This window comes from Eschrichtius robustus, chromosome 2 (assembly GCF_028021215.1).
Source record: "Eschrichtius robustus isolate mEscRob2 chromosome 2, mEscRob2.pri, whole genome shotgun sequence".
In the NCBI taxonomy this organism is placed as follows: Eukaryota; Metazoa; Chordata; class Mammalia; order Artiodactyla; family Eschrichtiidae; genus Eschrichtius; species Eschrichtius robustus.
This window is the reverse complement of record NC_090825.1, coordinates 55,435,493-55,458,125: the sequence shown is the minus strand read 5'-3', so window position 1 is coordinate 55,458,125 and position 22,633 is coordinate 55,435,493. Positions and strand designations below refer to the sequence as shown.

Here is a 22,633-nt window from a genome sequence, read left to right as displayed (position 1 = left end):
TTATGGTATGTAAATTCTATCTAAAAAATAAATAAATAAGAAGAAACCTGGTTCCAAATTGTTTAAATTTCTGTATCATATGCCACTGTGAGAATTATGATTGAACAAATAAATCTAAGTGAGCTTTTAAAAAATACATCTATTTCTGGTATCTACAGAAGCCAAGAGAAGCCATCAAAGTTCCCTGGGTGACCTTTAAAAAAAAGAAAAAATTACACTAGGTACTTGGAAGCCATTTAGCAATCCTAAATGTTTAATAAAGAATACTGGAAAAGTAGAGGGTAAGCTCGTACTGAGAACTAAAAGCCTGCTTGACCCATGTAAAGACAAACATGAAAAAACGAGCAAACAAAAAGCACATTCTTAAACAGAATACAACAATTCATCTCATGTTTTTAAATTCAAAAAGTTACTAGAAAGCTTCCCTGGTGGTGCAGTGGTTAAGAATCTGCCTGCCAATGCAAGGGACACGGGTTCGAGCCCTGGTCCGGGAAGATCCCACATGCCGCGGAGCGGCTGAGCCTGTGCACCACAACTACTGAGCCTGAGCTCTAGAGCCTGCAAGCCACAGCTACTGAAGCCCGCGTGCCTAGAGCCCGTGCTCCGCAGCACGAGAAGCCACCGCAATGAGAAGCCCCCTCACAGCAACGAAGACCCAACGCAGCCATAAATAAACAAACAAATAAATACATAAATTAAAAAAAAAAGTTACTAGAGAAGATTTGGGATAAGAGATATTAAACTAAATGCCAATGCTGGGAAATGTTACAGAGATGCTGGATTCCAGGCATTTGTGTAAAAGCTCTGTGCCTCAGTTTTCCATCTTTAAATGAGAAAATAGCCCCTAATTCATAGGGTTGCGAAAATAAAATTAAGATAAGTATATAAAACTCTTAAAAGCACTTTTTAAAAATGGTAGCTATATTATTATTGGTTACCAAGGGACTGCTTTATATTTTACTGCTTGCTTACCCATATTTTCTAAGTGACCTGCAACGAACGCTATTTTCCTAAGAGGATTTATTGTTTAAAACAAACAAACAAAAAACTCTGGTCGAGTCACTCTAGGAACAGACGAAAAAGTGAAATCAAAAAATTGAGAGGATACGGAGAAGAAACACCAATGCGGCCGACAGGGGTAGGCGGGGCCCGCGAGCAGGGAGCGCGGAGACTCCTCCCCGCCGGCCGGCAGCCCTCGGGCCGCCATGCTCTTCCGCTCCCGGAGGCCGGGCGGCGGAAGTCGTCACTCGCCGAGGGACCTAGCCCACGCTGCGTACCCGGCAGCAGGTTAGCCATGGCGATGGGTGGCGGCGGCGGCGGCGGCGGCAGCAGCAGCGGCGTCCCAGAGCTAGAAGACTCGGTGCTATTCCGGCGCGGCACAGGCCAGGTGAGGTCGCAGCCGGCACTCTCCCCAACCAGCACCCCGCTCTCTTTCCCCGGCCAGTCGGCTCAATGCGGGGCGGTGGGTCCGCATGTTTCCCCACTTGGGAGCCTCAGCCGCAAGCTCGTTCCTCCCCCAGTTTGAGCTCCCTAATGACTTTGAGCCTAGGCCCTATTGCTACTAGATTGTGCCTTGGTCTTCCACCTCTCTCTCCGACTGGGAGGTGTGCGGGGGCAGGCGAGGGCGAAGCAGGGAAACCAGTTAGGAGTCTCTTGGAATAATCCCGCTGTTAGCAGTGGACAGCAGGTTACTTGGACAGCAGGTTACTTGGCTTCTGGATATATTTTGAAATCAGAGGCAACAGGTTGTGCACGGGTATACGATAATACAGGCTTGAGAGAGGAAAGTCAGTACTCCAGGATTGCTCTGAACAGCTGAAAAGATGAAGTTGCCTTTTACTGAGATGAGGAAGACTGCAAGTAAGGCAGGTTTATAAGGGGGTAAGATTAGAACTCATTCTTGGGTGAAATGTGATTGGAGCGAGTTCGAGAGTCGGAGAGGAGAAATTCAAGGCAACATATGTGAGCAAATATTTCAAGTTTTATTGTGGGTACTGGAAGATAGAGAAATTGACCAATGGATGGAGAGGTAAGTGAGATAAAGAGGATTCTTAATTGTGTTTTTGTTTTTAAGTTGGGAGAAATGTTTCAGCATGTTTCTGGGCTGATAGGAAAGATCCAGTAAGGACGGTATAATTGACGTTGCAGGAAGGAAGAGAATTGCGCCAGCAACATTCTAGCCTAGTAAGAGGGAATGGATTTAGTCTTTGTTAGAAATATTGACAGTTCATGTGGTGGCAGTTATATGGGTACAGATTTGTGTGGATGGGCAGATATAGTGACAGGAGATTATGAAAATTCTGTTTTGATTGTTGCTGTTCTCTCAGTAAAAGAAGCAAGGTCATCAGCCTACTAGTGAGGAGGGGGTAGGGGGCAGGTGTCGGAGGTTAGAGAAGAGAGAAGGTAGGAAGTAAACCTCTAGGAGAGTGGATGAGTGTTGCGTTAGGGAAATGTAGTGGAAATGTTGCTAGGCAACATTAAAGGCCTACTTCAGATTTGTGGTTATGAGTTTAAAGGAGACTAGATAGGACTTCCCTGGTGGCGCAGTGGTTAAGAATCCGCTGCCAATTCAGGGGACAAGGGTTCGAGCCCTGGTCCGGGAAGATTCCCACACGCCGCGGAGCAACTAAGCCTGTGCTCCACAACTGCTGAGCCCTCACGCCTAGAGCCCGTGCTCTGCAACAAGAGAAGCCACCACAATGAGAAGCCCTCGCACCACAACGAAGAGTAGCCCCTGCTTGCCACAACTAGAGAAAGCCCGTGCACAACAACGAAGACCCAATGCAGACAGAAATAAATAAATAAATTTATTTTTAAAAAAAGAGAGACTAGGTAGCATGATTGTATTTTTCGCTAGCTAAATTCAAATTCAGGTGTGTGAGGGCAGACACAAAGTAAATGAATAGGTGAAATTAATAGGGTTGTAGTTTTACCTAGTGTGAAGTGAGAAGGGGGCGGTACAGGGAGTTGTCTTAATGACCGATGGTGGAATTAAAGCTGGCTAAGAAAGGAAGTGAGGACATTACCATGGTGAGAAACAGTTTAAAAAGTTGAGGATCACTGTTTGGTAAAACAGTCCCAGTGAAGTGGAATGATTGTCATCATCAACCTACTAGAAGGAATAAGTTGCAGAGCCTAGAAGGTGGTAGTTGGAGAGTAGGATTCTTGCAGTTGAGTTTATGGAGAGATTATAGTTAATGGTTATAATAAGGACCATAGAAGTGAGTAGCTGAGATTGGGTACTATAAAAGGTCATTGGTAGCGAAGCGTTTAAAGACGTAGCAAGGGTAGGGTATTGGAAGGATCACGTACATGGGTTGTTTTTTTTTTAAATTATCTCTTAATTTATTTGGTTTATTTTTGAGTAATACTTTTTTATCGTTATTTATTTAATTAATTTTTTGCCTGCGTTGGGTCTTTGTTGCTGTGCACGGGCTTTCTCTAGTTGCGACAAGCGGGGGCTACTCTTCGTTGTGGTGCGAGGGCTTCTCATTGTGGTGGCTTCTCTTGTTGCGGAGCATGGGCTGTAAGTGCGCGGGCTTCAGTAGTTGTGGTGCACAGCCTCAGTAGTTGTGGCTCACGGGCTCTAGAACTCAGGCTCAGTAGTTGTGGTGCACGGGCCTAGTTGCTCCACGACATGTAGGATCTTCCCACACCAGGGCTTGAACTCATGTACCCTGCGTTAGCAGGCGGATTCTTAACCGCTGCGCCACCAGGGAAGTCCCTGTACATGGGTTTTTAAATAACCAAAAATTATGACAGGATTAGTGTTGGAGGGAGTACTGGGATATAAACCTCAAGGAATGAGGAAGAGTGACCCAGGAAGATATAGATGATTGCAATGAGGAGGGATAGTGGACAGTGGAGTTTGGTGACAGGATTTTCAAACCTGGGAGTTTTTAGGGAGGAAGAATAATCTGGAAGTGGAAGTGAGGAACAAGGAAGATTCCTTCCCCACCTCTGGTACAGTAATTTGAGGGATATGGAGAAGAAAACATTTCATTTTGAAATGCCTGCAAGGAAGGAGGTGGGCTTCTTTTGGTGACTGAGAAACAGATATAAAGGCAGTCCTGATGGTCTGTTCTCTTTGCTATTGCTGTGTAACAAATCACCCAAAACTAGTGGCTTGAAACAGTAATCATTTTTTATTCTCTCTCATAGTTTCTGTGGGTCAGGAATTTGTGAAGGCCTTGGTGGGAAGTTCTCCTTCAGACATTTTGTGTAGTTGCATCCACATAGGAATCGGAGCTACAGTAGCTGGGGACTGAGCTGCTAGGGATTGACAGGTCATCTCTTTTCTTCACGTTGTCTCGGCTTCTCCACGTGGTCCCAGTGTGTGGGATGGTTCGATTTCCTTACACCCCTTTGTAATCCTTCCCTTTCTTCCCTCCTCATCTCCTGTCCCCAGACAACTGCCGATCCACTTTCTGCCACCATTGGTTAGTCAGCATTTTCTAGAATTTTACAAATATGGAATCTTTTTTATCTGGCTTCTTTTACTCAGCATAGTTATTTTGAGTTTCATCCATTTTCTTGTGTATATCAGTCATTCATTTCTTTTCATTGCTGTAGGATCCTGTTGCACGAATATACTACAATTTGTTTATCCATTCACTTGTTCATGAACATTTGGGTTGCTTGCAGTTTGGGGCTGTTACAAATAGAACCACCATGAGTATTAGTGCAGAAGACTTTGTATGGGCATATGCTTTCATTTCTCTTTGGCAAACACCTAGGTCATGGAGTAGATATATTTTAATTATTTTTCTTTTTTTCCCATGCCTTGTGGGATCTTAGTTCCCTGACCAGAGAGTGAACCCAGGCCCACGGCAGTGAGAGTGCAGAGTCCTAACCACTGGACCACCAGGGAACTCCCTATTTTAATTCTTCTGATTTTTTTTTTAAGTTAAATTTTATTGTTCTTATTTATTTTTATCTATTTATTTTTGGCTGCGTTGGGTCTCTGTTGCTGTGCACGGGCTTTTTCTAGTTGTGGTGAGCGGGGGCTACTCTTCATTGTGGTGCGCGGGCTTCTCATTGCGGTGGCTTCCTTTGTTGCGGAGCACAGGCTCTAGGTGCGTGGGCTTCAGCAGTTGCAGCATGCAGGCTCAGTAGTTGTGGCACACGGGCCCTAGAGTGTGCGGGCTTCAGTAGTTGCAGTGGCATGTGGGCTCAGTAGTTGTGGCTTGTGGGCTCTAGAGGGCAGGCTCAGTAGTTGTGGCGCACAGGCTTAGTTGCTCCGAGGCATGTGGGATCTTCCTGGACCAGGGATTGAACCCCTGTCCCCTGCATTCACAGGCACATTCTTAACCACTGCACCACCAGGGAAGTCCACTATTTTGATTCTTTAAGAAGCTGCCAAACTTTTCTTCCAAGTGATTGTACCATTTTACGTTTCAACCAGCAATGTATGAAAAGCTCCATTTGTTCCACATCCTTGCTAACACTTGGTATGGTCAGTCTTGTTAATTTTAGACATTCTAATGTGTAGTGGTGTCTTGTTGTTGCGGTTTTAATTAGCATTTCCCTAATGACTGATGATGTTGATTGTCATTTCATGTGCTTATTTGCCATCCATGTATCTTCTTAGGCAAAGTGTCTGTTCAAATCTTTTGCCCATTTTTAAATTGAATTATTTTATTTTTTGTTGAGATTTGAGAGTTTTTTTGTGTATGCTAGATACAAAACCTTTATCAGATAGGTAATTTGCAAATATTTTCTACCAGTTTGTGAGTTCATTCATTTTTTCATTCTCTTAACAGTATCTTTTTGGGAATTCCCTGGCAGTCCAGTGGGTAGGACTCCACCTTCTCACTGCCAAGGGCCCGGGTTCAATCCCTGGTCGGGCAACTGAGATCCCACAAGCCATGCAGTGCAGCCAAAAAAAAAAAAAACAACACAACAACTTAGTCTTGAAGGAAAGCTAGGGTGTATATAAAATCCTTGGCTCATACTTTTTTCCCATAAATTTCTATGAGGAAGTCTAATACTAACTAGTTTTCTGTATTTTGTAAATGACTTGATCTTTTTGCTTAGAGGCTCTGAGAAGTCTTTTTAGAGACTTTTGTTTATTTATTTGTTTAGCTTTTATTCTTCAGGGACCCCATTTATACATATGTTAAATATTCTTTGCCAGTCCCCACTTCACTTATTTTCTTTTTCTTTTTTTTTTTTTCATGTCTTTTCCTTGGTACCCATTAGATTTTCAGTCAAATGTATTCTTCTTTGGGTACCTTGCAGTCAGTATTACTTTTTCTTCCATTTCGTTCTTGATTTTGTTTAACTCCTCATTTGACTGTTTCCCTTTTGCCTTCTTTTCTCATCTGAGTTTTTAGAAATTTTGATTCAAGGTGTTTTCTTTCCATATTGCAAATGCTAGTTTAAGACAATTTAATTTCAGATGGTTATTGTATTTTCTTCTGTTTGTGATTGTCAGTTGAGAAGTTTTATCACCTAAAATGTTTCTTCTCATAATAGCTTTGTATGGATGTCTTTGTTTGCTGTTCATTTTAAAATGTCTTATAACAGTTGTAATGTGATGAGTTTGGGTTCCTATGTATTTGTATCCTACTTTTAAGAGTGCCCACTTCTATTGATACAGTGGAGTACACTTTCCTTTATTAGTAGTACCTTTTCCATTTGCAGAATTGATATATCTTCTGCTTTAAGAAACATCTCCCATTCCAAGGGGCAGCATAACCTTGAACAAGTCAATTACCTGTTTGTGATTACTTTCCTTATCTGCAAAATGACTTAATGATTTTTAAGTACTTTTTATCATATAGCAAGATTAACAGTTTTATATCAGAACATATTTCTCTATGTATAATGGAGATTAACAAGAAAATGACAAAAATTCACTTTACAACTAAATGAGTTTTATAGCAAACTTCTTCGGAGCTCATTGATTGACTAATATTGTACAAAATCCAACATACTAATTGATGGTGTTTTATAACCTGTCTTCCCAACACCAACATTATGTGTCCAAACTTACCTTCAACTACTCTATAGCATAAGAATGAGTCTAGTTGGACTTGTTGCTTCACTGATCTGTCAAATACAATTTATTTTATTTTTATTTTTAATTGTGGTAAAAAAAAAACCCATAAAATTTATCATCTTAACCACTTTTAAGTGTACACTTCAGTAGTGTTAAGTATATTCACACTGTTGTGCAATAGATCTCCAGAACTTTTTAATCTTGCAAAACTGAAACTCTACCCATTGAACAGTTCCTTATTTCCTGCTCTCCCACAGCCCCTGGTAACTGCCATTCTACTTTGTTTCTGTGAATTTGACTACCTAGGAGCCTCATATGAGTGGAATCATACAGTCAGTGTGTTTATTTTTGCTTACATGCTCTTTTGGCTCATGGTTGTCCTTGGAGTGCTTTCTATTTTCTTTTCTATCTATCCACATCCTTTTAGTTTTTATTTCCTAGCCTGTTTCCTCCATGATCATCCACCATACATTCCTTTCCCTTTTTTTTTCTTTTTTTATTGAGGTATAATTGACATATAACATTATATTAATTTTAGTTGTACGACATAATGATTTGCTATTTATACATATTGCAAAATGATCACAATAAGTCTAGTTAATATCTGCCACCATACATAGTTATAATATTTTTTTCCTTGTGTTGAGAATTTTATGTCTTTGCAACTTTCGAATATGCAATACAGTGTTACTAACTGTAGGCACCGTGTTGCACATTACATCCCCGTGACTTATTTACTTGATAACTGGAAGTTGGTACTTTTTGACCCCCTTTGCCTGTTTCAGTCCCCTCCCCCATCCCCTCCACCCCCACCTCTGGAAACCACCAATCTTTTCTTTGTATTTATGAGGTTGGGTTTTTTTTGTTTGTTCTGTTTTTTGTTTTTAAGTTCCACAAATAAGTAAGATCACATGGTATTCGTCTCTCTGTCTTACTTACTTCACTTAGTGTAATGACCTCAAGATCCATTCATGTTGTCTCAAATGACAAGATTTCTTTTTTATGGCTGAATAATATTCTATTGTATATGAACAGTTATCCCCTGCTTTTTAAAAGTTTGCTTTATACCACCTCACTTTTATAAAAGACCTACATTAGTAACTATTTTCACTAACTGAAATCCAAAGAGGATTTTTGCTTTTATGGAAAAAAAAAAAAAAAAGGTGAAAAGCAAAAATAACATTCAGTGTTTTGTTTTGCAGCAAGCCATTATAGAGGCAGCAGGCAACCCAAGCAGTGAGAGTGGCACCACCAAGCTCCTTCCCCAGGAGCTACACTCAACATCTCAGCATCAAGCCACCATAGCTTTGAACTGTGCCTGTGAGCATCTGTACTTTATCCTGATTTATTTTGTTTATCCATTAGCAAGTTGTGTTCTAACATAATTGATTCTTTGCTTTACTCCATTTCCATTTACAAAAGCTTTCATAGGAACACTACTTTCATATAGTGGGGGAAACCTGTGTACATTTTCTTTTTTAAAAATTTATTTATTATTTATTTATTTATTTAATTTATTTTCAGCTGTGTAGGGTCTTAGTTGTGGCACGCAGGATCTTCGTTGAGGCATGCAGCATCTTTCGTTGCAGCACACAGGCTTCTCTCTAGTTGTGGCATGTGGGTTTCTCTTCTCTAGTTGTGGCGCACAGGCTTAGTTGCCCCGGCATGTGGGATCTTAGTTCCCTGACCAGGGATTGAATGCACGTCCCCTGCATTGTAAGGCAGATTCTTTACCACTGGACGACCAGGGAAGTCCCTGTATACATTTTCTTTATCCATTCACCCATTGTTGGACACTTAGGTTGTTTCCATATCTTGTCTGTTGTAAAATTTTTAATTTTTGGGGGAACGTTCATACTATTTTCCATAGTGGCTGTACCAGTTTACATTCCTACCAACAGTGTACTAGTGTCCCTTTTCTCTACATCCTCATCAACACTTGTTATTGTCTTTTTTTTAAAATAAATTTATTTATTTATTTTTGGCTGCGTTGGATCTTCGTTGCTGTGCAAGGGTTTTCTCCAGTTGCGGCAAGCAGGAGCTACTGTTTCGTTGTGGTGTGCAGGCTTCTCATTGTGTGGCCTCTCTTGTTGCGGAGCTCAGGCTCTAGGCGCGCGGGCTTCAGTAGTTGTGGCACACAGGCTCAGTAGCTGTGGCACGCAGCTCTAGAGCGCAGGCTCAGTAGTTGTGGCACATGGGCTTAGTTGCTCCGCGGCATGTGGGATCTTCCCAGACCAGGGCTCAAACCTGTGTCCCCTGCATTGGCAGGCGGATTCTTAACCACTGTGCCACCAGGGAAGCCCAGTTATTGTCTTTTTGATAATAGTCATTCTAACAGGTGTGAGGTGATATATCACTGTGGTTTTAATTTGCATTTCCCTAATGATTGGTGACGTTGAGCATCTTTTCACTTACCTGTTAGCCGTCTGTATGTCTTCTTTGGAAAAATGTCTATTCAGATCTTCTGCCCTTTTTTTTTTAATAAATTTATTTTATTTTGTTTATTTTTGGCTGTGTTGGGTCTTCTTTGCTGCACGTGGGCTTTCTCTAGTTGTGGCGAGCGGAGGCTACTGTTCGTTGTGGTGCACGTGCTTCTCATTCTGGTGGTTTCTCTTGTTGCGGAGCACGGGCTCTAGGTGCACGGTCTTCAGTATTTGTGGCACGTGGGCTTCAGTAGTTATGGTGCATGGGCTCAGTAGTTGTGGTGCACAGGCTTAGTTGCTCCACAGCATGTGGAATCTTCCAGACCAGGGATTGAACCATGTCCCTAGCATCGGCAGGCAGATTCTTAACCAGTGTGTCACCAGGGAAGTCCCTTTTGCCTATTTTTAGTTGAATTGTTTGGGGTTTTGCTCTTGAGTTGCATGAGTTCTTTACATATCTTGGATATTAACCCCTTATCAGATAAGTGATTTGCAAATATTTTCTCCCATTGAGTTGGTTGCCTTTTCATTTTGTTGATTTTTTTTTTTTTTTTTTTTGCTATGCAGAAGCTTTGAAGTTTGGTGTATTCCCACTTGTTAGTTTTTGCTTCTGTTGCTTTTGCTTTGGTGTCAAATCCAAAAACATCATTGCCAAGACTGATATCGAGGAGCTTACCGCCTATGTTTTCTTCTAGGAGTTTTATGATTTTAGGCCTTACATTTAAGTTTTTAATCCATTTTTAGTTAATTGTTTTTTTAAAAATTTATTTTATTGAAATATAATTGGTTTCCAATGTTGTTAACTTATACTGTACAACAAAGTGATTCAGTTATACATATATATATACATTCTTTTTCATATTCTTTTCCATTATGTTTTATCACAGGATATTGAATAGTTTCCTGTCCTTTACAGTAGCATTTTGAGTTAATTCTTATATGTGGTATAAGACAATGGTCCAGTTTCATTCTTTTACATGTGGCTCTCCAGGTTTTTTTTTGCATCATTTATTGAAGAGACTGTCTTTTTCCCATTATATATTCTTGGCTCTTTTGTCATATATTAATTGACCATATATGTGTGGCTTTATTTCTGGGCACTCTATTCTGTACGACTGATTTGTCTGTCTTTATACCAGTACCATACTGTTTTGATTACTGTGGCTTTGTAATATAGTTTGAAATCAGGGCGCATGGTGCCTCCAGCTTTGTTGTTCTTTCTCAAGATTGCTTTGGCTATTTGGGGTCTTTTGTGGTTCCATACAAATTTTGGGATTTTGCTAGGGGTTGCATTGAATCTGTAGGTTGCTTTAGGTAGTATGGACATTTTAACAATATTAATATTTCCAATCCATGAGTACAGAATATCCTTCCATTTATTTCTGTTTTCTTCAGTTGCTTTAATAATATCTTATAGTTATCAGTGTACAAGTCTTCCTTTTCCTTGGTTAGGTTTATTCCTAGGTATTTCATTCTTTTTGATGCAGTTGTAAATGGGATTGTATTAATTTCTCTTTCTGATAGTTTGTTTTCATGGTATAGAAATTCAACACGTTTTTATGTATTGATTTTGTGTCCTGCAACTTTACAAATTTGTTTATTCTAACAGTGTTTTGGTGGGGTCTTTAAGGCTTTCTATGTATAATATCACGTTATCTGCAAATAGTGACATTTTTATTTCTTCCTTTACAAATTGGATGCCTTTTATTTATTTCTCTTGCCTAATTGCTCTGGCTAGGATTTCTAATGCTTTGTTGAATAAAAGTGGTAAGAGTGGACATCCTTGTCTTGTGCCTGATGTTAGAGGAAAAGCTTTCAGCTTTTCATCATTTAGGATGATGTTAGCTGTGAGTTTGTCATGTATATAGCCTTTATGATGTTGAGGTATGTTCCCTCTATACCCACTTTGTTGAGAGTTTTTATCATAAATGGATGTTGAATTTTGTCAAATGCTTTTTCTGCATCTATTGAGATGATCATATGATTTTCATCCTTCTTTTTGTTAATGTGATGTATCACATAGATTAATTTGTGAATGTTGAACCGTCCTTGCATCCCTGTGATAAATCCCACTTGATCATGGTATAAGATTCTTTTAAATGTGTTGTTGAATTTGGATTGCTAATATTTTGTTGAGGATTTTTACATCTGTGTTAATCAGGGATGTTGGCCTGTGGTTTTCTTTTTTTGTGGTGTCCTTGTTTGGTTTTGATATTAGGGTAATGTTGGCCTCATGAAATGAGTTTGGAAGTGTTCCTTCCTCTTCTATTTTTTTTGGAAAGGTTTGAGAAGGATTAGTATTAATTCTTATTTGAATGTTTGAAAGAATTGACCTGTGAAGCTATCTGGTCTTGAACTTTTGTTTCAATTAATAATCAAAAGCCTCTAACAATCTTCTTACTAGTAATTGGTCTATTGAGATTTTCTGTTTCTTCGTGATTCACTCTTGGTAGGGTGTATGTTTCTTTGAATTTTGTCCATTTCTTCTAGGTTGTCAGATTTGTTGGCATATAATTGTTCATAGTACAGTCAGCCTTTCATATCCTAAGGTTACACATTTGAACATTCAACCGACTTCAGATCAATCATATTTGGGTAAAAAAAAATTTCCAGAAAGTTCCAAAAAACAAAACTTGAATTTGCTGTATGCCAGCAACTATTTACATAGCATTTATGTTATATTAGGTATTACTAACAATAAAGTATGCAGGATTGTATGCAAATACTATGCCATTTTATAGAAAGGACTTGAGCAAGCATCAATTTTGGTATCCATGGTGGGTCCTGGAACCAGTACCCTGCGGATATTGAGGGATGACTGTAGTTACTTAAGATCCTTTGTATTTCTGTGGTATCAGTTGTAATGTCTCCACCTCCATTTCCGATTATATTTATTTGAGTCCTATGTTTTTTTCTTTGTGAGCCCATCTAGAGGTTTGTCAATTTTATCTTTTTAAAGAACCTACTGTTAGTTTCATTGATCTTTTCTGTTGTCTTTTAGTTTCTGTTTCATTTATTTTCACTCTGATCTTTGTTAATTCCTTCCTTTTACCAACGTTGAGTTTCATTGGGTTCCTCTTTTTCTAATACTTAGGTGAAACTTAGGTTGTTTGAGATTTTTTCTTCTTTCTTTCTTTCTTTCTTTTTGGCTGCGTTGGGTCTTCATTGCTGCACGCAGACTTTCTCTAGCTGTGACGAGTGGGGGCTACTCTTCGTTGTGCACAGCCTTCTCATTGTGGCGGCTTCTTTTTTTGTGGAGCACGGGCTCTAGGTGCACGGGCTTCAGTAGTTGTGGCACGTGGGCTCAGTATTTGGTGGCTCGAGGGCTCCAGAGCACAGGCTCAGTAGTTGTGGCGCACGGGCTTAGTTGCTCCACGGCCTGTGGGATCTTCCCGGACCAGGGCTCGAACCCGTTGGAAGGCAGATTCTTAACCACTGTGCCTCCAGGGAAGTCCTCTTGTTTCTTGATATTGGCATTTATCACTATGAACTTGCTGCTTAGAACTACTTTTGCTAAGTTTGGTACGTTATGTTTCTATTTTCATTTGTATCAAGGTATTTTTTGATTTCTCTTTTGATTCCTTCTTTAACCTATTGGTTGTTCAGTAGCATGTTGTTTAATCTCCACGTATTTGTGAATTTTCCAGTTTTTTTCTTATAATTGGTTTCTGCTTTCATACACTGTGGTCAGACAAATGCTTGATATGATTTTCATTTTCTTAAATTTATTAAGACTTGTGTCCTGACATATGATCTATCCTGGAGAATGTTCTTTCGCACTTGAGAAGAATGTGTATTTCTGTTGCTCTGTATATATCCATTAAGTTAATCTGATTGACATATCTTTCAAGGCAGATGGTTCCTTATTGATTTTTTATCTGAATGATATATCCGTTGCTGGGGTGTTAAAGTTCCCTACCATTATTGTATTGTCTGTCTCTCCCTTTAGGTCTGTTAATATTTGCTTTATATATTTAGGGGCGCCTGTGTTGGGTCCATAAATATTGCTGAATGTTGTATCCTTTTCATGGATTGACACCTTTATTATTACGTAGTGCTCTTCTTTACCTTTTATTTCAGTCTTTGTTTTAAAGTCTACTTGTCTTACGAGTATTGCTACCCCAGCCTTCTTTTCATTTCCATTTGCATGGAACATCTTTTTCCATCTCTTCACTTTGAGTCTGTGTGTGTTCTTACATCTGAAATGAGTCTCCTGTAGGCAGCATATAGGTGAGTTTTGTTTTTTTATCCATTCAACCAGTCTGTGTCTTTTGATTGGAGAATTTAAATTTAGTCCATTTACATTTTAAGTAATTATTGATAGGTATGTACTTATTGCCATTTTGTTAAATTTCTTCTGGAGGTTTTGTAGTTCTTCTGTTTCCTTCTTTCCTCTCTCTTCATTTGTGGTTTGATCATTTTCTCTAATGGTATGCTTAGATATTTTTCTCTTTATCTTTTGTGTATTTCCTATAGATTTTTGCCTTGTGGTTACCATGAGTCTTACATATAAAAACTTATATTTATTACCATCTATTTTAAGTTGATAATAAGTTAAATTTGAGCTCATTCTAAAGCTCTACATTTTTACTCCCCTTCACATTTTGTCTTTGATGGCACATTTTACATTAAGCTCCTTTCTGGGAGATGCAGTGAGCTTGAGCCAGGCAGAGAGAGAGTGCAGATGTTGCATACAGGAGCCTCTGAGCATCTTTGTAGATCCCTAGCTATGCACCAAACTAGAAGCCTCCTCCTCAAGACTAATTTCCTTTGCAAGCAAATAGGCCTTTTTCACAGAAAGAATGGGGTGTGTTTCAGTCTGCTGTCTGTGCAGTTTCCTGGGGGTGGTAGCCTGCCAAGGACTGTCTCTTTGATTATTACAGCCCCATGGGACCCAAGAACACAGTAAGCCCCACCCTGGGCTGCAGCTGTAAAAACCAAGACACCAGACATAAAAACTGGGACTCTCTTTGATTGTTAACAGTCCCACGGGACCCAAGAACACAGTAAGCCCCACCCTGGGCTGCAGCTGTAAAAACCAGGACACCAGACATAAAAACTGGGACATCAGATGTGCATAAAAGCTCCCCTCTAGGAGTTACTGCTGCTGTGGGGAGCAGCAGAGGGCAAAGATGGCCCTTGCTGGCTGGAGTGAGGCAGATAGCATAAAGATGGTGCTGCTAGCCTCTGTCCTTAGTGTCCCAGCAGGTCCCTAGATGTATGTTAAATTAAATGCCTACTCTGCAGGTCAGTACTTTAAGATAAGCAAATGAGCCTCTGACAGAAAGTCTGGGCGCCTGTCAATCAGCTGCTTCTGCGCTGGGTCGTTGGAGGGGAGGGGTGATTCCAAGCATGGGAACCCTTTCAGTTCCTGTTCCCTTGTGGGTTTCGCGGACGTGAATCCCCTTGGTTTTTAAAGTTAGATGTTTTGGGAACTCATCTCTCAGGTGCTGGTCTTAAAACCTAGGGTGCCCAGTTTGGAGTTCAGACCCGTTGCTCCTCAGGGAAAAGCTCCAGGTTGTGAGTTCACTCCTGACTGTGGGTCTCCACGCCGGGAGAGGGGTTTATGGCAAGAGTGTTTCTCAGCCTCTCCTTCCCACTTTTGAATTAAAACATCTGTTTGTACTTCATGTTTTAATATTTTATCATATTTATTTTATATTATTCTTTTGTGTGACAGTATGTCTTAAATCCCTGGTGGCCGGTTGTTTTCCCGTTCTGCCAAACTAAACCCTTTATCTGCTCTTAGAAAAGACTGAAACGTGGATTACCCTTGAGCAGATCCACTTATGGTTGGTGGATAGGAATTAAATTGTGGAGTGTTTACTTCATGGCACTCTTAGAACATTTACCTATGTCTATCTAGCTTTGGGGGTAATGTCCCATAATCTCTAAGCAGGTAGGCTTCTTGTGGTTTATTTAGGATTTAAAATACCCATTTTTAATGTAATTTCATTATGTCTGAATTAAGATAGCTCTTATTACTTGTTACTAACACACATTTTTGATGAAATCCAACCAAACATGAATTGTTTTTATTCTTTACCCTTCCCAGAGTGATGATTCTGACATTTGGGATGATACAGCATTGATAAAAGCTTATGATAAAGCTGTGGCTTCATTTAAGGTATGAAATGCTTATTTATTCTTTTCCTTATTTCCTCATGTGTACTCATTCGGGGAAAAAAATGATAGCATACTTACAGGAAAATGTTAAAGTACATATTACTCAGTCTAATTTTGAAGATTAAAAGATAACAGGTTAGATAAATTAGTTATCTTCCTTTAGAAGTTCGTAACCAGTCTATATGTCATCCCTTTAACAGAGGCAATTTAAGCAGAGTTTTAAACGTTTATAATTTTTAATGTGTTTAGACTGTATCAAACTATCATGGTCTTCTAATTCAGATTAGTGGAAGGACAATCTGAATGATACTTTTGAAACATTTAACAAGCCTTTATTGAAATAATATTGAGGATAAATAGCCTAGTGCAGTAATGAATACTTGCAGAGTGTTTACAGTGTTCTAGGCACTGTTCCACGTGCTTTACATACATTAAATTAATGTAATCCTCCCCAGATCCTATGAGGTATCAAGTCAAGTGTTCCTGATGGTGATGAATGTCAAGGAATATACATTTCTTTTGCAGGGCGAAGTCTATTTTTTTGTGGCTCAAACAAGACATTTACACAGTTGTCCAATATCATCACTTTCCCCACTAAGGTGCTTAGTCTTATTGGTCATCATACATGGGCCATCAGTAGTCCAGGCACAGAGCATACACTCATACAGAGCACCAAGCATGGAGTCCACTTCCATCCCTAGTCACTCCTGTAGCATGAGGTAAAGGTCAGATCTGTATGTCATCCTTGAAGCTGAACTCTAAATTTATCAATAACATGCTTTCCAACATACATTTAGACTGGAAATAACACTAATGCAGAGTTACCAAGAGAGTTCTATAAAACGCAGATTAAAATGGGGCTCTATGTGGGATGGGGTTGGTGATATTGCATGGGGAAATAGACTGAGCAGAGAAAAAGAACTGATTTGGGCAAGAGATAGTTTACTTTTAATTGTGTTGCATTTGAGGTAAATGTGAAGATATGAAATTGGTAATTGGAAATGTTGAACTAAGGAGAAAAGTCAGAGCTGGATAATAGCTTTGGAAGTTTGTTTGCATAGAAAGTATAATTGAAGTAATAGGAATAGATGATCATAAGCTGGTAAAGAAGGATGGCCAGTTCTTGTTGGGAGTGCCCAAGTTTTAGACTTGATCAGAGAAGTAATAAAAGCATTAGGGCCCAACATTGCTATGTCATCAAAAATGTTGTGACTATCAAAAAGAAAAATGATTGACAGAGTCTAATGTTATGGAAAGGTTGAGAGTGAGGAGACTTGCTTAAAAGCGTCCTTAGAGCTGATTATCAGATATACGGTACCTTCAAGAGCAGTTTCTGTAGCATGTGGGATAGTGAAAAGAGGAAATAGAAGCTATCTGAGACGGTGGGGCCTGGAGACCAGTTTATAGTGACTGAGTTATATTGTGACTTTTTCAGCATATCACCCTGTAACATGTACGTTTCTATTCATGTTTTCATAGCACGCTCTAAAGAACGGTGACATTTCCGAAGTTTCAGAAAAACCAAAAGGCACACCTAAAAGAAAACCTGCTAAGAAGAATAAAAGCCAAAGAAAGAATACCACAACTCCCTTGAAGCAGGTTATTTTAAAACCTTGAGATTTAACTTCAAAGAATTTCTTGTTACTGTCCTTACTAAATAGTATAAAATACCTTCAAATTATTAGGACAGTGTTTTCTATTGACATATAATCATAAAATTTCTAAAGCACCTATTAAACTTTCTATTGTTTAGGAACATGCATGTTAATATAAAGAATTAGGAGGAAATGATAAATACTAAATTCAGGACAGTGTTTATGTTGGGGGTAGAGGGGAGGAAGGCAGTGCAACTTGGAAGAAGTACCTGAAGGCTTAAACTGAATTGGCAGTGTTTGACTTTTCTAAAACTGAGGGAGGTATCCTTTTTTTTCCTTCAAAAATCCTAAAACTGTTAATAACCTGGGGACCAGATATTCTGGGTAGAGTCATTTCTGCTATTTAAAACAGTCCACATAGAGGCTAATTATTTTGGTGTCTCATCATTAGTTGCTTTAGTTTCATCATTACCAAGGGGGAAGAGAGCTGATGTTTGATAAGCACGTGCTATGTGCTGGGCTAGCGTACTGGACACTTTACATGTTGCCCCTCCTTTCTGTTCTTCACAACAAATATGTGAGGCAGATTATACTACACCCACTTAACAGATGAGGAAAATAAGACTCAAGGAGATTAAGAAACTGGTCCATGATTATATAAACGGCAGGACTATGTCATGTTATATTTATATTGGAATTCAGATTTCTGTGGTTTTGGCCCCAAGTTTTTTCACTATAACATTCTGCCTCCCAGAACAGTTAACTGGAGACTATCCCCTCCACCCCCAACCCTACCCCACCCAAACAAGATTATAGTTTACCCTCTTTTAAAGAAATGTGCGTGTGTGTGTGTGTGTGTGTCTATCTTTGGTTTCTTTTATAGTGGAAAGTTGGTGACAAATGTGCTGCCATTTGGTCAGAAGATGGCTGTGTTTACCCAGCTACCATTGCCTCGATTGACTTTAAGAGAGAAACCTGTGTTGTCATTTACACTGGATATGGAAATAGAGAGGAGCAAAATCTGTCTGATCTACTTTCCACAACCTCTGAAGTAGCTAATAATATAGAACAGAATGCTCGGGAGGTAAGGATAAAAAAATGGAATTCTTGGAAGCAGAAACTAGATGAGAAAGTAAGCAGTAAAACTGGTTGTCAGTTTGGTCCACTGAAGCATTATATTTTTCTTAATGATGCCTTTATAACAAAAATACATGTATTTCTTTCTCTTAAAAGAATGAAAATGAAAGTCAGATTTCAACAGATGAAAGCGAGAACTCCTCCAGGTCTCCTGTAAATAAACCAAATAGCATCAAGTCAAAAGCTGCTCCATGGAACTCTTTTCTCCCTCCACCACCCCATATGCCAGGATCAGGTCTGGGACCAGGAAAGGTAAACTTCTACCCAGAAAAGGTTTTCCAGGAAATAGTTAATATAGTATTGGAACATTCAGCCCCTCCATTAAGTGAATTGTAGCTTTTCTCACAAAACTTTTTTTTTTTTGGCTGCGCCCTGCAGCTTGCAGGATCTTAGTTCCCGGACCAGGGATTGAACCCGGGCCACCTGGACCGCTAGGGATTTCCCTCATGAAACTTTCGTAGCTTTCCATAGATGTTGTAAATACATACCTGAGAATTCTTTGAAAAGGAAATAAGATAGTAATGCAGAATAGTTTATAATGAAAGCCTTTCCTAACAATTTGTATAGAGTATTAGGTATATTAGAGTAATAACTTAACCAACTTTTGGAGATTGACATATATACTGTACTATGTGTAAAATAGATAACTAATAAGGACCTACTGTATAGCACAGGGAACTCTACTCAATGCTCTGTGGTGACCTAAATGGGAAGGAAATTGAAAAAAGAGGGGATATATGTACATGTATAACTGATTCACCTTGCTGTACAGCAGAAAGTAACATAACATTGTAAAGCAACTATACTCCAATAAAAATTAATTCAAAAAAAATAGTTTAGCAAACTTAAGTTTGAAAGTATAATATTTTATCATCAGCTGGATGTTGTGCTGTAGTTCCCTGTGTCACTTGTATAAGGTATATAAAAATTGGAAGAGAACACAATATTTACATCTGATACAGGTGAAATCCAAAGAAGCTCCCAGACTGTTTCGTAGCGCAAAATGTCAATACTGTCTTTATTCATGGTTCTTTTGGTTATCAGTAGCAAATCAACTTAAACAAAAAGGATTTTTAGTTTAGGTTATATCATGGAATCCAAGCCCCTGTCCAGTAGTTTTGTACAAAGCATTGATTTCTTCAGGCAGTGATAATAATAAAGATTTTTAAAATCAAGCATGACATGAAAACTTTTCCTTAGAATTCCCTGTTGAGAGCTTCCTTGTTGAGGTTTATATTCTATTACATTTTTCAGAATGGTCAGACCTCTTAATTTATATACATAACGAACATGCTTCATTGGTCTCAGGGGGCTGATTTTTCTTGTTAAGTGAGAGACACTAATTTTTATAATATATGCTCTAAATTAGCATATGTAATTGAAAGGACGTCCAATAGATTATGCAATTTCGTTAATGAAATTGCGGGAGATACGGTCTTTTATGATGGAAATGTCTTGCTGAGTATACGGTCTCTGATTTATTAGGTAATTTTAAATTTTTCTTACTTTGGCTTTACTGTCTGAATGTCTACATAGAAAGGAAACGAGAAAAATCTAAATTTATGAGTCTATATGACTTCAGCATTTGGTACGTGAAATTCTATTTAACCTTTTTGATATGAATAATATAGATATTATTCTGGGCAATTATTTCGATTCTTTTGACGTTGAATTCTTTTTTGCTCTTTACATATTGAAACTGTTAAATTGGTCTTTCTTTGAAATGTTCTTTACAGCCAGGTCTAAAATTCAGTGGCCCACCGCCGCCGCCACCCTTCCCGTCATGCTGGCCACCTCCATTTCCTTCTGGACCACCAGTAAGTGCAAAAGAATTCAGATTAAACTTTGCTTTCATACACAGTTTGGGATTTAGCAGAACATAGGTAGTTCGGAAATGTCACAGCCAAGTTCTGATGGGTAAAAATTTGGACTAAACTTCAGGGTTTTGTTTTTGTTTTTTGGGTTTTTTAAAATTTATTTCTGGCTGCGTTGGGTCTTCGTTGCTGTGCGCGGATTTTCTCTAGCTGCGGCGAGCAGTGGCTGCTCTTCCTTGCGGTGCCCGGGTTTCTCATTGCAGTGGCTTCTCTTGTTGCGGAGCATGGGCTCTAGGCACGTGGGCTCAGTAGTTATGGCTCGCGGGCTTTAGAGCGCAGGCTCAGTAGTTGTGGCACACGGGCTTAGTTGCTCCGCGGCATGTGGGATCTTCCCCGACCAGGGCTTGAACCCGTGTCCCCTGCATTGGCAGGCGGATTCTTAACCACTGTGCCACCAGGGAAGTCCCAGGGTTTTTGTTTTTAATGACCTTCTGCTACCCAGACTCAGTCCTCTTAAAGCCCATATTATTCATCCTTCCTTCCTGGCAGCAGTATCTCATTCTAAGGGAGATAGCGCCTATCCAAAAGGATTTAATTACACCGTACCTTAAGATTAATGTTTTACCCTTCCAGGCATGGTCTGATCACGTAGACTGTCCAGATATCTAATGGCAAACTCTTAGATATCAACAATAGGCAAAATACAAAGACACTTTTTGGCAGACTGCGTTGGGGTGGGGGCAGTGCAGATGTTCTAGCCAGAACGAACTTTTACTTGAAACGCTGTGTGGCTGTTTTTTGAGGAAAACCATGGAAGTATTTATCCTTGGTTTTTACCTATAGCTTCATAATGGCACAGAAAAATAGGTCTAATGAAAGCAAAATGTTTACATATTTTATGTGACCTGTTGCCTTTTGATTCTTGTTCAATTTAATTTTATTGGTCTCTTGTTGTTACTGGTTGGCTTTCTCCAAATCCCAGATTTTTAAAAAAATTTTAACTAGGAGATGACATGGAATGTAGGAAAAGATACAACTAACATCCAGCATTCTGTACATAAAGTAGGTTTCCAGACCTTATGTTTTTGTCTACTGATTTTAAAGTGTATCTTTCTCTTTCCAGATAATTCCCCCACCACCTCCCATATGTCCAGATTCTCTGGATGATGCTGATGCTTTGGGAAGTATGTTAATCTCTTGGTACATGAGTGGTTATCATACTGGTTACTATATGGTAAGTGATCACTCAGCATCTTTCCTGACAGTCACTCTGTGGTTTTGTGACTTTGTTTCGTTTGTGACTAAAATGTGGTTTCTTATGTTAGGTATATCCTAAGAGTTGAAAACTATAGGCAGGTTCAGTTCCAGACCACTGCAATGAAGTGAGTGTCACAATTAAGCAAGTCATGAATTATTTGGTTTCCTAGTACATATAAACGTTATGTTTACACTCTACTGTATTCTAGTACGTATGTAATAGCATTATGTCTTAAAAACAGTGTACATACCTTAATTTTAAAATATTTTATTGCTGAGAAAAGCTAGCTACTATCTGACAACACAGGGTTGCCCCAGCCTTCAATTTGTGCAGAATACAGTATCTGCAAAGTACAATAAAACAAGGTATGTCTGTACCTTACAGTTTTAAACAATACAACTATCTAAGGCTAAAATTACTCTTGTATTGTCCCCACTAAGTACAGTTGTAGTGCATTTAAAAATCTTTCATATTATTAGGTTATTTTTATTACAGTTGGCCCTCTGTACCCATGGGTTCTGCACCCATGCATTCAACCAACTGTGAATGTTCGAAGAAAAAAAATTCCAGAAAGTTCCAAAAAAGCAAAACTTGGATTTACTGCATGCTGACAACTATTTACATAGTATTAGATATTATAAGTAACCCAGAGGTGATTTAAAGTATATGAGAGGACGTGCATAGGTTACATGCAAGCACTGTGCCATTTTATATAAGGGACTGGAGCATCCGCGGATTTTGGTGTTCAGTGGCAGGGCGGGATGGGGGTGTATCCTGGAACTCATCCCCCATGGCTATCAAGGGACGAATGTGTACATTTTCTAATTTAATGAAACTTTTTCTAAATTATTTTCCAATCTCATTAGTCTTTCTGTTTTGATTTGAAATAAAATGGGTTGTAGGAGATGGAAAAAGAAAGGATAATACCCCCCACTCCCCCAGCCCCCCCCCCCAAAAAAAAGGAAAAGAAAGACCAAAAAATAGGTTATTTTTGTGCACAGTGAAAGTCTGGTGTGATAAATGCCAAACTGGACCTTAGGGACTGAGGCTCCAAACTTCTCGTTTTATGGATCCATCTGTTGCAGACATGTTCTATTGTAATTTAGCAGGAAATTTTAAAGTTTTTTAAAAATGAAACTAATATGGCATGCTAAGATTATGATGTGATACTTGAATTTTTAGTTAACTAATATATAGAAGAAACTAAACAACTGACTTGAAGATGTAATTATTTTATAAGTATATCATCTGTACATTCCTCCACCAATATTCTTACT

The 22,633-nt window shown here is 39.1% G+C and overlaps 1 protein-coding gene across 7 annotated transcripts in view; it reads left to right on the top strand.

Annotated features, from left to right (window-relative positions):
* The first annotated feature begins 1,258 nt into the window (after window positions 1–1,258).
* The window catches only part of LOC137759340 (survival motor neuron protein), a 43,603-nt gene continuing 22,228 nt past the window's right edge, over window positions 1,259–22,633 (top strand). For 6 of the 7 annotated variants that reach the window (XM_068535467.1, XM_068535468.1, XM_068535466.1 and 3 more), the window contains exons 1-7: window positions 1,259–1,387; window positions 15,482–15,553; window positions 17,032–17,151; window positions 18,031–18,231; window positions 18,381–18,536; window positions 20,021–20,101; window positions 21,222–21,332. In XM_068535467.1, the coding sequence (XP_068391568.1) occupies window positions 1,295–1,387; window positions 15,482–15,553; window positions 17,032–17,151; window positions 18,031–18,231; window positions 18,381–18,536; window positions 20,021–20,101; window positions 21,222–21,332 (834 nt within the window). In that variant the 5' untranslated portion in view covers window positions 1,259–1,294. The remainder of the gene's footprint in view (window positions 1,388–15,481; window positions 15,554–17,031; window positions 17,152–18,030; window positions 18,232–18,380; window positions 18,537–20,020; window positions 20,102–21,221; window positions 21,333–22,633) is intronic. The other variant, XM_068535472.1, reaches the window with a different exon arrangement.